The following is a 14,356-nucleotide window of genomic DNA, read 5'->3' as shown; positions in this document are numbered from 1 at the left end:
CACAAACCTCACATGTTTTTCTCCCAGAATAATTCTTGTGCAATACTTTGGGACAATAAATATTAAGAAACTTGCCACTGTTTTATTCTTCTTCCCAAAAGATGTCCCAACTGTCAAGAAACCTGTTTTTTATATGAGCTGGGGGCTGGGAATGAACAATTGCAAATATTACTATTTGATTATTATTTTTATTTATTATTTCATTGTCTTATATCCCACCTTTCTCCCAATATAGGGACTTATTTCCATCCCCACACCAGCAGTGGGTTGAATGCATCCCCCCTCTGTTTTTCAGATTGCATTTCCCAGCATACTTCATGCTCAACTATATTGGCCAAAGACTGCTGGGTGGTGTTGCAGGCCACATGTTGGCCACAGGGAAAGCCACATGTTGCCTACCCATGTTAAAGAGTTCAGCCTCTGTTGAATCCTTGCCTGGCTTACCGAAACAGGAGGAACGACAAACTCAAGCTGCAGGCTCTTTCAGTCAGTGAAACAGCTGTTTCTAGTGTGAGTTGCAGCCATGAGCCAGCATGGAAGGCTTGGTGCGCAACGCCTTCGGAGGAGGCCATTTTGATGGCAGCCAAGGCAGACTCCTGCCGGCTTGTGCTTGGCTCCGGCTCAGGCCTCTGTTGCACAGAGGCTTGAGATAACATGACCCCCACTGTGCAAGGGGAAATTTGTGTGTGTGTAATCTTCCATCTCCATTGAACGCAGTCCATTGCTGAAATCCATCGCTGCAGCTGCCTCTGTTATGGCATTTCCTTCCCGCTCGTCCTTCTCCAGATTCTTTTGTCTGTCTGCTTTGGTTTTCTGAAGGCTTGCCAGCCAGAGGAACATCTGGCCTCAAGCATTCAAAGGCAGCTGCCAAATCCACCTGTCCAGGAGTGGGAAATGGTGCGTGTGTGTGCCTGTCGACTTATGGTGACCCCATGGATTTCATAGGGTTTTCTTAAGGCAAGAGGTAGTTTTGCTAGTTCCTTCTGCTGAAATCTACAGCACTTGGGATCTATTGGTGATATCCCAACCAGGGACTTAACAGGGCTCACCCTGCTTAGCTTCTAAGATCAGACAGGATCGGATGTCTTTACAACCTTTAGGGCCTGGGAAGTGGAGTACGTGGATCCATTTTGAATAAGACACAGATTTGGGTAGGGTTTGTGTTGTATCTGCACCATGCCACCTTAGAAGCAAGGAACCAGATCCCTCAATTTGGTGATATAGCTGTGTATCAGTTAGAGCAAAGATAGGTCATCTTGCCAAGAAAACCCCAGGATAGGTTCACCTTAGAGTCACTATAAGTCGGAAATGAATCAAAGGCATACAACAACAGCAGCTAGTTTGAACCTCTAGCATGTCTTGCAGTTGGGCCATTCAGAAAACATTGTCCATGAGGATTTCTGTTGATTCCAGGTTCAATAGCACAAGAGAAGGGATCAGGTTCACTCTCTTCTTTCCCAGAAGGTAGGACCAGGTCTAATATATTTGTAAGTTACAGGAGGGTAGACTTCAGTTGAACATTAGAAGGAGCTTCTTGTTGTTAAGAAATGTTTGGCAATGCGACATGTTCCCTAGAGAGATGCTGGGGTCTCCTTCTCTGGTTGTCTTCAAAAAAGAAGCTGGACAGCTAAATGCTGGGGATACTCTAGCTGAAAATACTGCACTCGGTGATGGATTCGAATGAGTGGCCTTTGGGGACCCCTTCCGACTCTGTGATTCTATGCGGCTTCTCTCCAATTTGTCCCAGTATTTAAACTCCCTGAAGTGTTTAGGAAGGTGTAAATTGTCCCAAAATAACATGCGGTTTATCTGAGCAATGATGTGTGTTCTGTGCAAGGAATAATATTTTCCACGCAGGATATATATATATGCGCAGAAAAATTTGTGTGGGTTTGGGTTTTTTTTGCATCCCACAAAACTCTTTGCAGTGTTCAAATGGAGGGAGAGCATGGTGCAGAAGAATCCACCATCGCCCCCAAAGAGGAAAAAACTGGGGAACTTACTCATCTCTGCATGTGGGAATGACGTATCCATGGATTTACACTTCTACGGAAAGATGTCGGTTGTCCACTTCTGGCCGGCCTCCTTGCCGCCAAGTTCCACAAATTAACTCTGTATTCCATGATGAAATCTTTTCTTTCATGTGTCCCCAATTAAGCATCGCATTATATTGTTGGACCATGTTGCGTCCTGGGGTTGCGAGAGAGAATATATTCCTTCTGTTCTCTTTCGTGTTTATTGTTTTGTCATGGTTTGAAAAAAACAACAGCCCAGGAGCCGTAGAAGTCTGGCTAAATCTGGGATCCAGGGATTGAGAGAGGGATTTGTTTTTCTTCAAGTAACAGAGTGTGGTGGGAATATATATATATATATATATATATATATATATTCAAAAATAAATTGAAAATAGTTTTAAAAAACATGGTGGGGGAGTGTTGGGGAAACCCTGAAAAGAAGAATCCTAAACAGGTATCTTCTCTGGGACTTATTTTGCTCAATGTATGCACTTTCTTTGCATGGAAGTTGGAATTTTCTGATGTGAAAATAACATATATATGTGTGTGTGTGTGTATACACACTCACACATACACACACACACACACACACAGTTGGCCCTCCGTTTTCGCAGGGGATCCGTTCCAGACCCCCCTGCAAAAATGAAAGCTTGCGCATATTCAAGCCTCATAAGCTTGAATGGGGCATGCCCCTTTGTGCACAATATATATATGTATATTGCAATATTTTCAAACCATGGATGCTTGAATCCATGGATAAAACATCCATGGATATGGAGGGCTAGCTGTAGTTTGAATCTGTTGCTCTGAGTCCTAGTCCCCGGAGCAGCAGAAAACAGACTCGCTCCATCCTCAGTATGACATTCCTTCAAAGACTTGATGGGTTTCTGGACAGTTTTGAGGTCTTCTCCTCTTCCTTTCTCCATCTCTTCCTGCCTTTGTTCTGCCCTGTTTGGACCCTTAGTCTGAAATGGGTTCTGTGAATCCTCATCCTTGCTTGGCGTTGGAGCCTAATAAACCAATTCATCAGTTCGTTGCGGCTTGTTTAATGAGGCCAGTTGCAAATTTGATGGTAACAGAGGAAATTGGCTCATGGTGGGGTTATGAGAGGGATGGGGAAGAAGCCAGCCGAAATAGGTTCCGTCTGGTTTGTACAATAAAGGAATAAAAGGAAATAAAACTCATGGCTGGACTGCCAGAAGTTCCCAAGTAGCCATTTCTCATAATCTGAAGTGAATTAACGCATCTAGGATGAAATGGGAAGGAAGGTCCATCTAGAAGAGACATCTGATCCAACAAACAGTGTCTCCATAAAGTCCCAAATTTCTCATTTACGAGAGATGAGAACTGTCTTCTGAACTTTAATTCATGTCTGTCTCTGTTTGATGACTTTGTTTGGGGAGGTCCTGCTAAAACATTCCCGACATGAAACGCTGGGATGGCAACCTTCTGGAAGCCATGTGGTGGGTGGGGGTTTAATGTTCATGAGAAGTGCCAGCATGTTCAGGTTGACCTGGAAGTAATGTGGTGCCGTTTCTTGTTTTACTTTTTTTGTCATTGGGGGGATTTGAGGTTGCTGGGAACCAGCTTAAACCATGGTTAGGTTAGGTTTGGTGGGGTTCTTTTGGGGTTGGGGTTGGTGGGGACCACCTTAAACCATGGTTTTGAGTCATTTTTTTGTGCTGATCGGAGTCATTTTCAGACACTTTTGCACCTGGAAAATAAAACCGGCATCTGAGGATGGCTCCACAAAAGGGCTGTGAGCCTTGTGTGGCCCAGAGGCTATGTTTTGCCACCCTCTGCTAGAGGTATCACTGCAGAAGCCCTTTTCATCCCTTTTGCCTTTCCGTGCCTCTTTGGTTGAAAAGGGGAAGCTGGAGGCTTCTGTGGTTTTTGCACCTGTCCTCTGGTCTCTCCGCTTGCCCAAAAGGCGAGAGATCTGACGGCAGCTGAAATAACAGGGAAGGGTGAGGCCTCCTGGGTTTTGATCTCTCTTCCTTTTAGTAACAAACGCCTGCCTCCCACCTCCTGCACACTTCTGTGGCTTAAACTGCAGAATCATATGGGAATTCTCTGATAGATAAAACTTTGCTTCTTAGAACATTTCAGTGTTTTTGCATCTTGCCGCCCCTCCTCCTCCTCCTCCATCATCATATCATCTTCCCCCTTCTCCTTCCTCTGCTAATTCTTCCTTCTCCTCCTCCTCCTCTTCTTCCTCCTCCTCTTCTTCTTCTACCTCTTCTTTCTTTCTTTCTTTCTTTCTTTCTTTCTTTCTTATTTTCCTCCTCATCATCATCCACCTGTTCTTCCTTCTCCTTACTTCATCTTCCTCCTCCACCTCTTGTTCTTCTTTTTCTACCTCCTCCTCCTCTACTATCTTCCCCTTCTCCTTGCTCTTCTTCCTTCTCCTCCTCCTCTTCTTCTTCTACCCCCTCTTTCTTTCTTCTTCTTATTCTTCCTCCACATCATCATCATCCTGTTCTTCCTCCTTCTTACTTCATCTTCGTCCTCCGCCTCCTGTTCTTCTTCTTCTACCTCCTCCTTCTCCTCTTCTTCTTCCTCCTCCCCTCCTCTTCTACCTCCTCTTCCTTTCCTCTTCTTGTTCTTCCTCGTCCTCCTCCTCCTCTTGTTCTTCCTCCTCCTTACTTTGTCTTCCTCCTCCACCTCCTGTTCTTCTTCTACCTCCTCCTCCTCTTGTTGTTCATCCTCCTCTTCCTTACATCTTCTTGGTCTTCCTCTTCCTCTTCCCCCTCCTCCTCTTCTTTTTTCTCCTCTTCTTTCTCCTTCTCCTCTTCCCCCAAAATGGTGACAAGATATAGAAAAACAAACTTTCCTTTCTCTGTTTGTATTTAATGCATGAACAGACAGAAGTCAGCATGGGAGGGGAGGGTCAATGAAGCCACCCAGTTGTAAGCTACTGCCTTGTCCTAGATCAACCTTTTCCACAGGGACTGAAAGCAGTGGGTTTCCTTCCCTCCCCACAGGCACATCAAAGGACCTATGGGATCATAAAAGGTTTGTGTTGGCAAGCCACAATGGCTAAGTTGTTTTTCCAGCAAAGAAATAGGAATTGGCTGGAGTGATGCCTCTATGTCTGGGGTGGACCGCATTTGACAGGTGGCAGGCATGCCCTCTTGGCATTGCACAGGCGGAGAAGGCTTCTCATTCTGTGTCATTGGAGCATAAACCTGAGCTCGTTTTTGGTTTTGTTTTTTTTAATAGAAATTTAAAGGAGCTGTCCTATCCCCAGGAGTTGATACATATGGCCAAAATAGGTTCAGACACTTGGATGGCTCATTTCAAGTTTGAACTGAAACCTAGAGTGTATTGACCACCTCACTGCATGGGAGCTGCTGACTACACAAGTCTTATGGATTGAATTGAAGAGAATGAAGTGAGGAGGGTAATACAGTGGCAATTGGTTGGTCTTGCTTGGCAGTGGAAACCCACTGGGTGACGTTGGTCAAGGCACATACTCACAGCCTCAGAAAAAGGCAGGGGCAAAACCTTCTCTGAAGAAATCATGCCAAGAAAACACAGTACCTGTGATGGGTGCTGTAAATGGAAAGGACTTGACGGCATACAATGGTAATTGTTGAACCTTCAAAGGAAAGCCGCCTTTGAGCATAACTGAGTGAAAGAAGTTGTAGCAGAAGCTTTTGTAGACTTGGTACTTCCTCAGATGCATGGAGTGAGCTAGTGCCCAAGAAAGACCTTGGAATGACCAGTTCGCTCCATGCATCTGAGGAGGTAGACCACATCTACGAAAGGTCCTTCATGGACAACACTCCATGCATTTGAAGGAGGAGACCCAAGTCTATGAAAGGTTCTTCCTGGTCATTTTGTGTAGAAGATACACAGAAAAAGGTTGCTTTCTTGATAGAATGATGATAGTTCACTGCACTGAAAAATGTTATTTTCCACGCAAAAGCGCTATGTGCAAATTTTGCATAGAATCAATTTCAAACTGCAATGATTCTCATCAGTCAACCATTTTTCACGCCACGGTTTCTCAGCATGCAAGAAACACATTTTTGGTGACTATTTTTCCAATATTCTGCGCATTGCTGTTCCTAATGCTTAATCTAAATCTCTGGCTTGTGCAATATGAATCCAGCGGTTTGGGTCCTAGCCTCTGGAGCAGCAGAAAACCACTCCTTTTAGACGTGAGAAAGAGAGCAAGAAGCGATCAAAAGAAAATAACAATAGTATGATTGTTTCTTCCCTTTTAAAGGGGTCAGTGGAACAAAACTGTTGGGTCTGCTGCAGGGGGGACTTTGCAAACAGGGGAAGGTGGGCCACAGTGTTTACGGTCGCATCGAGTGTTTGGGTGTTTGTCTGTCATGCAAAATAATAATATTCAGCTGCGGTGTCGGAGATGCTCGTCTGATGGTATGTGGCAGTTAGGCGTGCCACGAAATGGGAACTGTGTCTCAAAACAAGGCATTTCCCTCATTTTAAGGGATGCTTGGCACGGCTGAATACGTGGAAGACAGACATTAACGAACCGCCGGCCTATTAATTGTCCCAGAAAGGTTAAGATGGCTAGGTCATGTGGAATGATTAGACCAATGGAAGCCTATTGATGAAGTTATGCCAGGAATTCCGGAGCTGGAAAGCGTTTGTAAGTAGGAGAAGAAGGCGGCACAGAAGGGAGATGGAAGAAGCCATAAGAAAAAGGGAGATGGCGGGGAGCAAGCCCTGAAAGGTGGTATAGTGTAGTGATCACAGGGCTGGACAGTAGTTGTTGTGTGCCTTCAAGTCATTTCTGACCTATGGCAACTGTAAGGCAACCCTGTCATGGGGTTTACTTGGCCTGAGTTGTTTAAAGGAGGTTTGCTATGGCCTTCATCTGAGGCTGAGAAAGTGTGACTTGCCCAGGTTTCATGACAGAGTTGGGAATCAAACCCTGATCTCCACAGTCATAATCCAACACTCAAACCACTACACCATGCTGACTCACTAAGTTATTTTCATGGCAAGAAGCAAAAAGGATAAAGTAGCAAACTGAGTCAGACCTGGGTTAGCCTCAGTGGGCCAGTGCTATTCCTTGTAGGGTTGCCGGCTGTCCCCTTCTTATAAAGGACATCCTTTATTTGAGGATCAGAAAGCCAACTCTTTGAAAGGGTCAGGATAAGCTTTAACACACTGGACGACTCCCTTACAGTTTAGTCTAAAAACCTGGTGCGGATTCATTGCCCCACTGGCATGGATACTACCAGATATTGCTGGGTATTTATTGCTAGAAGTAAGTTGCATCAAAGACTCTTTGTTGGGGCAGTAAGGATGTTCCAGGATGTTTCCTCTTTTCATTTCTGAAATGTTGGGGAGGTTTTGCAAAAAGAATGACTTTGTGATTCTGCCTGCAATATTGTCTTTTGAACTTCTTCTGCACTTTCTTGCCCAGCTAACCTCCTCTTCCTTCCTTCCTTTGCAGGGAAATAAGAGCTGGGAGCCTGTACACCTATTGGGTCTCGGTTCTTTCTGGGACAGAAGAAAGCGAAGCGTCTCCCCCTCTCGCCTATGTCCATGGAAGTGGCTATTGTGGTGATGGGATTATCCAGAAGTAAGGATGGTGGCTTTTTTGCATTGATTTTATGATGCCTCAAGACTACAAAAGTGATGTTAAGAAGAATAAGGGTTGTTGCCACAATGGCTGAAGTGTGCCCCCCCCCCCGACTTTCACTTATTTGTAATCATTTTCATATTATGTTCACAGAGACCTTGGGGAAGAGTGTGATGACATGAACAAGGTCAACGGAGACGGCTGTTCCCTCTTTTGCCGGCAGGAGGTATCCTTCCGGTGCATTGGTAAGTTTCTTGGGTCTTTCTTTGCTGGTGGAAGAACCCTTCTGTTGTTTTCGGCAAGGAATACACACCAGCACACACACACCAACATGCCAACAACGGTGGCAATGGCTGCTTAGTTCAATATCAGGTGTCCATCAAATTCCCTTTTGGTTTTCTTCCATACTTTGAAGGAACTGTCAGAGGTTCTGAATCCTCTCAAATACATTCAGGACCTTGGATAGGTCCTTTAAATTAGGATTGCTAAAGCTATCTGAGGTGGGGACTGGCAATCTTCTATGTCTATTGTGTCAGAGACCAGTACTCTATTGGCCACCATTGGCTACAACTGCTTATTTCTTTCTTGGAAGCTTGTTAGATACCATCAGCTAAAGGCTTGAAGCCTGGCACCAGTATATGGACTGTGTGGGTATCACTTCATGCCATCTCTTCATGTCGACTTTATACCAACCCCATGAATTCCATACAGTTTTCCTAGGCAAGGAATAGTTAGAGGTGGTTTCCCATTTCCTTCCTCTGAAGTAAAGCCTACAGCGTCTGATATTCTTTGACAGTTCTCCGTCCAAATACTACCCAGACCTAGCCCTGCTTAGCCTCCAAGAGCAAAGAGTACTTGGATGGGAGACCTATGAGGAATATCAAGTGCTGTAGGCTATATTTTAGGGGAAAGAACTGGTGAAACCTTATTATATTTTGTTGTATGGCCAACACCAGTTATTGGAAGTGCGGCTTTTTGTCATGTTCCTTTTTGTCTCCGCTCACAAAATTTCCCAAATACCCAAAAGCCAAATTGGTTGGCCCAATAAAGATATTGCAGTTAGGTGGATTTGGGATGTTATTGTATTTGGCTGTATGGCTAACACCAGCTACTGTTCTTCATGTCCTTTTTTTGTGCATGCAAATTTTCCCAAATCCCCACTAGCTGTGTTGGTCAGCCTTATAAAGGTATTGCTCTTTAGTGGATTCTGGATGTTATGCGGTTTTTTTGTCTGAGCATTAGCCTTCTCTCCAGATTCCTTCCTTGTCTTCATTCGGCAGGACTGAGAAATTGGTCTGGAGCCCACCATTTTGTGCTGTGAAAATCCCAAAAGCCCAAGTGTGTGTGTGTGTGTGTGTGTGTGTGTTGGGGTGGGTGGGTGGGTGGGATGCAAGACATTTGGGAAAGTCCCGAGCTGAAAGGCCTGCTCCCAAGCCGAGGGGGGAAGAATAAAACTTTGGGAGTCAAAGCTGGCCTATCTGAAGAAGGTGACACCTTCTTTGAGATGCTAATCGGTGCTCTTGAAGGGGGGAATCAAAGGTGCTTTATCCTTCCTTTTCAAAGGCGATAATTGCTTCCCTAGACCTCTTTTTTTTTGTGCGATGGGGAAGGGGCCGTGATTAGCAAGGATTGTCCGACACAATGGACGGACTGATGTTGAAGCCATCAAAACCCATAGGTTTGTAGCACCAAAGGTTTAGCACTTGATTATATTCCTCTTGTGTCCCATGGTGGCGGCGGCGAAGGCGGTGGTGGGGAGGCATATCTCTGTGATTCCTGCAGCAAACAAATAAATCCATTTTGGGGTGTCCAAAGACCCTTTTCCGTGCCAGAAACATGGAATGGCATCATGCATTTGGTGCATTTGTGTTGGCCGATTAAAGGTAGCACTGTTTTGTGGATCTGGGATGTTGTTGTTCTTGGCTGATCTTGCCATGTATAAAGGCATGGAGGGCAAAACAGTAATGCTTTGGGCACTGTTTTGAGATGGAAGAGTGCATCTACATCAGTGATTCCCAAACTTTGGTCCACCAGATGTTTGGGACCTCAACTCCCAGAAGCCCCAACCAACTTGGCTGTAACAGTCAGGACTTCTGGGAGTTGAAGCATCCTGGGATTTATACTTTGGTGAGGCACCAGCACTCTTTGGCAGAGAAGGCAACAGACCTTGTAAAACTACAAATCCCAGGATTCTATAGGGTGGAGGTACAGCCCTCAAAGTGGTGTCACAAAACCCATTGAGTGACTCTGGGTAAGTCACATAATCTCAGCCTCAGGAGAAGGCAGTGGCAAACCTCTGAACAAATCTTGCCAAGACAAATCTTGCCACGATAGGGTCGCCATAAGTCAGAAACGACACAACAACAAACAACAAGGAACCGCATTATTTCTGCAGTGTAGATGGACCCATTTACACCCACCCTCTTCCATAGCCCTGTTCGTGGAGCTATGAAGCTTTGAAAAAGTCCCAGCTTCTCTCTCCTGCTTCCCTCCTTTGTCCTCAGTTTATCTCCATTGCTACAAACAGAGCTCAAAATACAAAAGTAGTATTTGTTGAGTGAACGGCTAGAAGAGAGAGGCAGGAGGGAATCTTGCCCTTCCAAAGCAAACTGCTACAGCATCATCTAGCTTTATTAATAACATTTGCCACCTTTACTGCACTCTGATGCTGCTTTGACCACACATGGTCCCACTTCCATCTGTGAAATGTCAGAGGGTATGTACTTGCTTTTCACTGCTGCCTCCATTACTACTAAGGTATAGGTAAAACTGGCCTATTTCTATGCAATGGATTTCCACCCCTTAGTTATGCAAAATGTGCCATGTCCATTAATTAAGGAGATGCCTCCGCAGAGAGGAGTAATCTCTCCAGATCCACCTGCTGGAAGAAAGGCCCAAAAAAAGCGGGCAGATTTGCATTCACAGCTGGAAAGAAGTCAATGCCTGTTGACAATCCCTTGGAGGGGGATCCATGGGGGCATTAGAGAGATGTTTGCTCCTTTCACCCATGTTTTAGTGTTGTGTGTTTGCATGTGTGTTTTCATTTTGGGGTGTCTCTTGTATGTTGCTCTTGGCTTCGCCATCCTTTATCTCTGCACACTCAGCTCCCAAGGCATCTAGCTTGCACTTCCATGGGCTTGTAACTCAATTAGCCTCTTCTTTTGTTTTCCCCGGCTTTCCAATCTATCTCTCCCCATGCACCCGTAGCCTTTTTTCCTTTTTCCTAATCAGATAAGGCCTGGATCGATCTATTTAGGCCATAGGAGGTAAGGAGTACAGGAGCTGGGGGTGGTGGTTGTGTTGGTGGTGGAAGGAGAGATCTGTGTGGTCTTTTCTGTCAGGCTGTCCTGGCCTCATACACTCACCCAGGGCACAGCTGAGAAAAGAAAACAGATAAGATTAATAGTGTTTTGTTCCTCCCCGCAAGTGTGTGACGCTCTTACCGAACCACAAAGGCTACAGCAAAGGGTAAATAAATTAATTGACTTCGGCATCTGGCAGCTTGGTGTAAGGCCTTTTGCCAGAGTCGTGCTTGGGCACCCTATTGAATTTGGCTGCCCTAATATGATCTCGTAGCAACCCACAGCAGGAGATACATTTGCAAGGTGGGCAGAATGGGACGGAACATGTTGTGTTTGCTTGGTTCCTCCAAATATGTAATAGTGGCACCTGTGTTGAGTTGGGAATGGCCTCCAAGACTGGAATAAATTCTCATTGTAAAGGGAGATGGCCATGTTCAAGGGATTGGGAGGCTACATTAGCCCTCGACTGGGACTTCAGAAGACCACCTCCATCCCACCACCATTTATATTGGATTTTTGGAGGCATCTGAAGTCACAAGACAGAGTCTTCTCAGTGGCTCCTCTCATCCTGTGGACTTACCTTCCACAGGAGGTGAGGTTGGCTCCTTCTTTGCTCTCTTTTCATCAGCAGGCCAAGGGCTTGTCTGTTGTTGTTGTTGCTAGCTGCCTTTGAGTTGACTTCATCTCATGGTGGCCCCATGAATGAGACACCAGGTTCAGGGCCATGGTTTCCTTGATTCAGTCTATCCATCTGGATAGACAGTCTACCTCTCTTTCTACTACTCTTTGCCTTTCCTAGCATTATTGTCTTTTCGAGTGAGTCCTGCCTTCTCATGATGTGTCTGAAGTGTGGCAGCCACAGTTTAGTTGGCTTCCAGGTTTGATCTGTTCTAAGACCCAGCATGGTGTAGTGGTTTGAGCATTGGACTAGGAATCTGCAGACCAGGGTTCGATTCCCCGCTGACATGCCTTGAGCATGCCACACTCTCTCAGACTCAGAGGATGGCAATGGCAACCCCCTGGTGAAGAAACATACGAAGAAAACCCCGTGATAGGGTTGCCATAAGTCAAAAATGACTTGGAAGCACACTACACAACATGCCCCATTTGTTTGTCTTTAGCACACTTCTCCAGTGCTACATCTCAAAGGAGTTGATTTTCTTTCTCTCCACTTTCTTCACTGTCCAGCTCTCACATCTGTACATGGTTATGGGAAATGGCATGGCTTGGACAAACCAAACTTTTGGTGCTCATTTCGATATCTTTGCAATATCTTATCTAGTTCTTTCATAGCTGCCTTTCCCAATCCTTTCTATTTCTTGACTGCAATCCCTGTTCTGATCATTGTTTGGGTCAAGGTATGGGAAATCCTTAATTATTTCAATTTCCTCAATGTCTAGATTGGATTTCTGCAACTCCTCTGTGGTCATTATTTTTCAACAGATCAACAGTCAGCCTGCTTTGGCACTTTCCTCTCATGGGACAAATAAGATGTTCTCAACCTATCCTTTTGGTGTCTTCATGATGCAGATCCAAATCTCTGATTCAAGCGATTCCCAGGCTGCTGTACTTGGGCTTTTGAGACCCACGTTCCTCTCTCTTCTTATGGCCCTTTCTCTTTCAGCCAGACGTTCCAAGAGAAGTGGCCTCCAATGTGAGGCTGGTCCTCTGACAGCCCTTCAAAGAGGAGGACCGTCCCTTTTAAAGTAGGACACCGGGTCACCCAGCCTGGTGGTCCTCAGGAGGGAAACATCTCCCCTCCCAACAAGGGTCAAATTCCCCTCTTTTGACGCCTCGGCCTCTTTGAAGATGCTTCAATGCAACAGGGTGCCCCCCTTCCCGTCTTTCTCAATTGGAGTGGGGCCTCCCCAAGTCTTCTCCCCCTACTCCCAAAATCTTACTTTTGTGGGTTTGGGCCAGCCTCTCCTCTTTCATAAATCAGGTCTCCCGCCATCCCCGCTAATCGTATTGTTTCGCTAGACAGCGGCGCATTCAGGGGAACAGTTAATATTCATGAGCTTGCCAGCTCTCCCATTTAGGAGAACATTCTCCAGGGAGGCCCAAAGGATAAGTGACTGACACCAACCTAATCTTAGACGTCTTTCCTTCTCCCCACCCATCCACCCCCCAATTTGCTTAAAAGAAATTGATGGATGAGCATCCATGTCTCTGCTGGGCATGTTTTCCTCCTTCTGTGCATACAGTCTCCCCTTCTCCATGCAAACACATGCACCTCCGTTCCGGCCCCCTTGCAATAAGGCCAGCGTTTCACAACAACAACGAAGTCTGCATAGTATCTCTGCAAGGAGAGAAAATAATCCCCCAAAATAAAAGTAAAATAAAATAAAAATATACTTACAACTGAAAAGGGGAAAACAAAATGCACCCTTTTACCAACTTCTCCCTGGGATTGTAAAGTGAGCTTTCCTGAAAATCTTGTTTCTTTGCCCAGAATTGAAAGTGGATGCTGGTCAAACATTTTGGGAGCAAAGGATATAAGTAATGTGATTTATAGGCAGTCTAGGAGCTTTAGCTATGCAGTGATTCCCCCCCCAGAGGCATGTTGTTGTTGTTGTTGTTGTTGTTGTTGTTGTTGTTGTTGTTATGTGCACCTTCAAGTTGTTTCTGACTTATGGCAACCCGAAGACAAACCTATCAAAGGAGAAGAACATGAACTCTATGATTCTGTGTCTTGGTGGTGTTAGACATCACCCCCCAACACTGTTGGCCTTACTTCTTAGGTTTGATGGGAGTTGCAACTCAACACCACCAGGAGGTGCACATGTTCCCCACTCCTGTTGGATCAACCAGTAGACCCAGATTGCCCCCAAAGCAGCCCAGTATTTAATGTTTGGGGGCATTAGAGGGCACTTTAGGGCATATGCCAAGGGCCACATTTAGGAACTCAAAGACTGCATGTGTTCCATGGGCCATACTTTCCCCAACCATGACCTACCCACTGTTCAATGGTGGCGGTGGGTCTGGGGTGCCTCTCACCAAGTGCGTTGATATTTGTGTGTGTCTTGTCGGTAACTGCTGAGCTCCTAGGCTTGCAATGTGATGTGTCTAAAATGCCCTAAGCAGGCCAGAGTATCTTTGCAGTGAAAAAACAGTATTTTGGCCATCTCTCCTCCTCTCCTCTTCCCCTCCACCTCCTGCTTCCATGAGGGAAACAGCAGGAGAGCGCAGCCTGAATATACTTTTGGAGTTGGCAGGAGGAACTGAAGCGCAGAGGCCAACTCGGTCCAAGAATCTGTTACCCAGAAACAACGCTTGTGCATTTTTGTTCATTGTTTAAGAAAAGGAAGGAGGAGGGGGGAGAGGAGGGGGAATAAATTGGACATGTAGTTATATGGTAGAAAGCTTGTTGCATTTGGAACCATCCCTAAGTAAATAGCCATGCTTAAAAATACCCTTGCTTCCCCCTCCCTTGCCTCTTTAATTCAGTCTGGTCTCTTCTTCTTCTTTGCTTT

General features: G+C 45.5%; 1 protein-coding gene across 1 annotated transcript in view; it reads left to right on the top strand.

Moving 5' to 3' along the window:
- The window catches only part of PAPPA (pappalysin 1), a 123,602-nt gene that overhangs the window by 45,456 nt on the left and 63,790 nt on the right, over window positions 1-14,356 (top strand). Inside the window, exons 9-10 of the mRNA XM_089536842.1 lie at window positions 7,453-7,581; window positions 7,735-7,826. Coding sequence (XP_089392968.1) covers window positions 7,453-7,581; window positions 7,735-7,826 — 221 coding nt within the window. The remainder of the gene's footprint in view (window positions 1-7,452; window positions 7,582-7,734; window positions 7,827-14,356) is intronic.

The sequence above is a fragment of the Sceloporus occidentalis genome, unplaced genomic scaffold (genome assembly GCF_023333645.1).
Source record: "Sceloporus occidentalis isolate IW3139 unplaced genomic scaffold, rSceOcc1.0.p SCAF_8, whole genome shotgun sequence".
Taxonomy (NCBI): Eukaryota; Metazoa; Chordata; class Lepidosauria; order Squamata; family Phrynosomatidae; genus Sceloporus; species Sceloporus occidentalis.
This window is presented reverse-complemented; position numbering and strand designations above follow the sequence as displayed.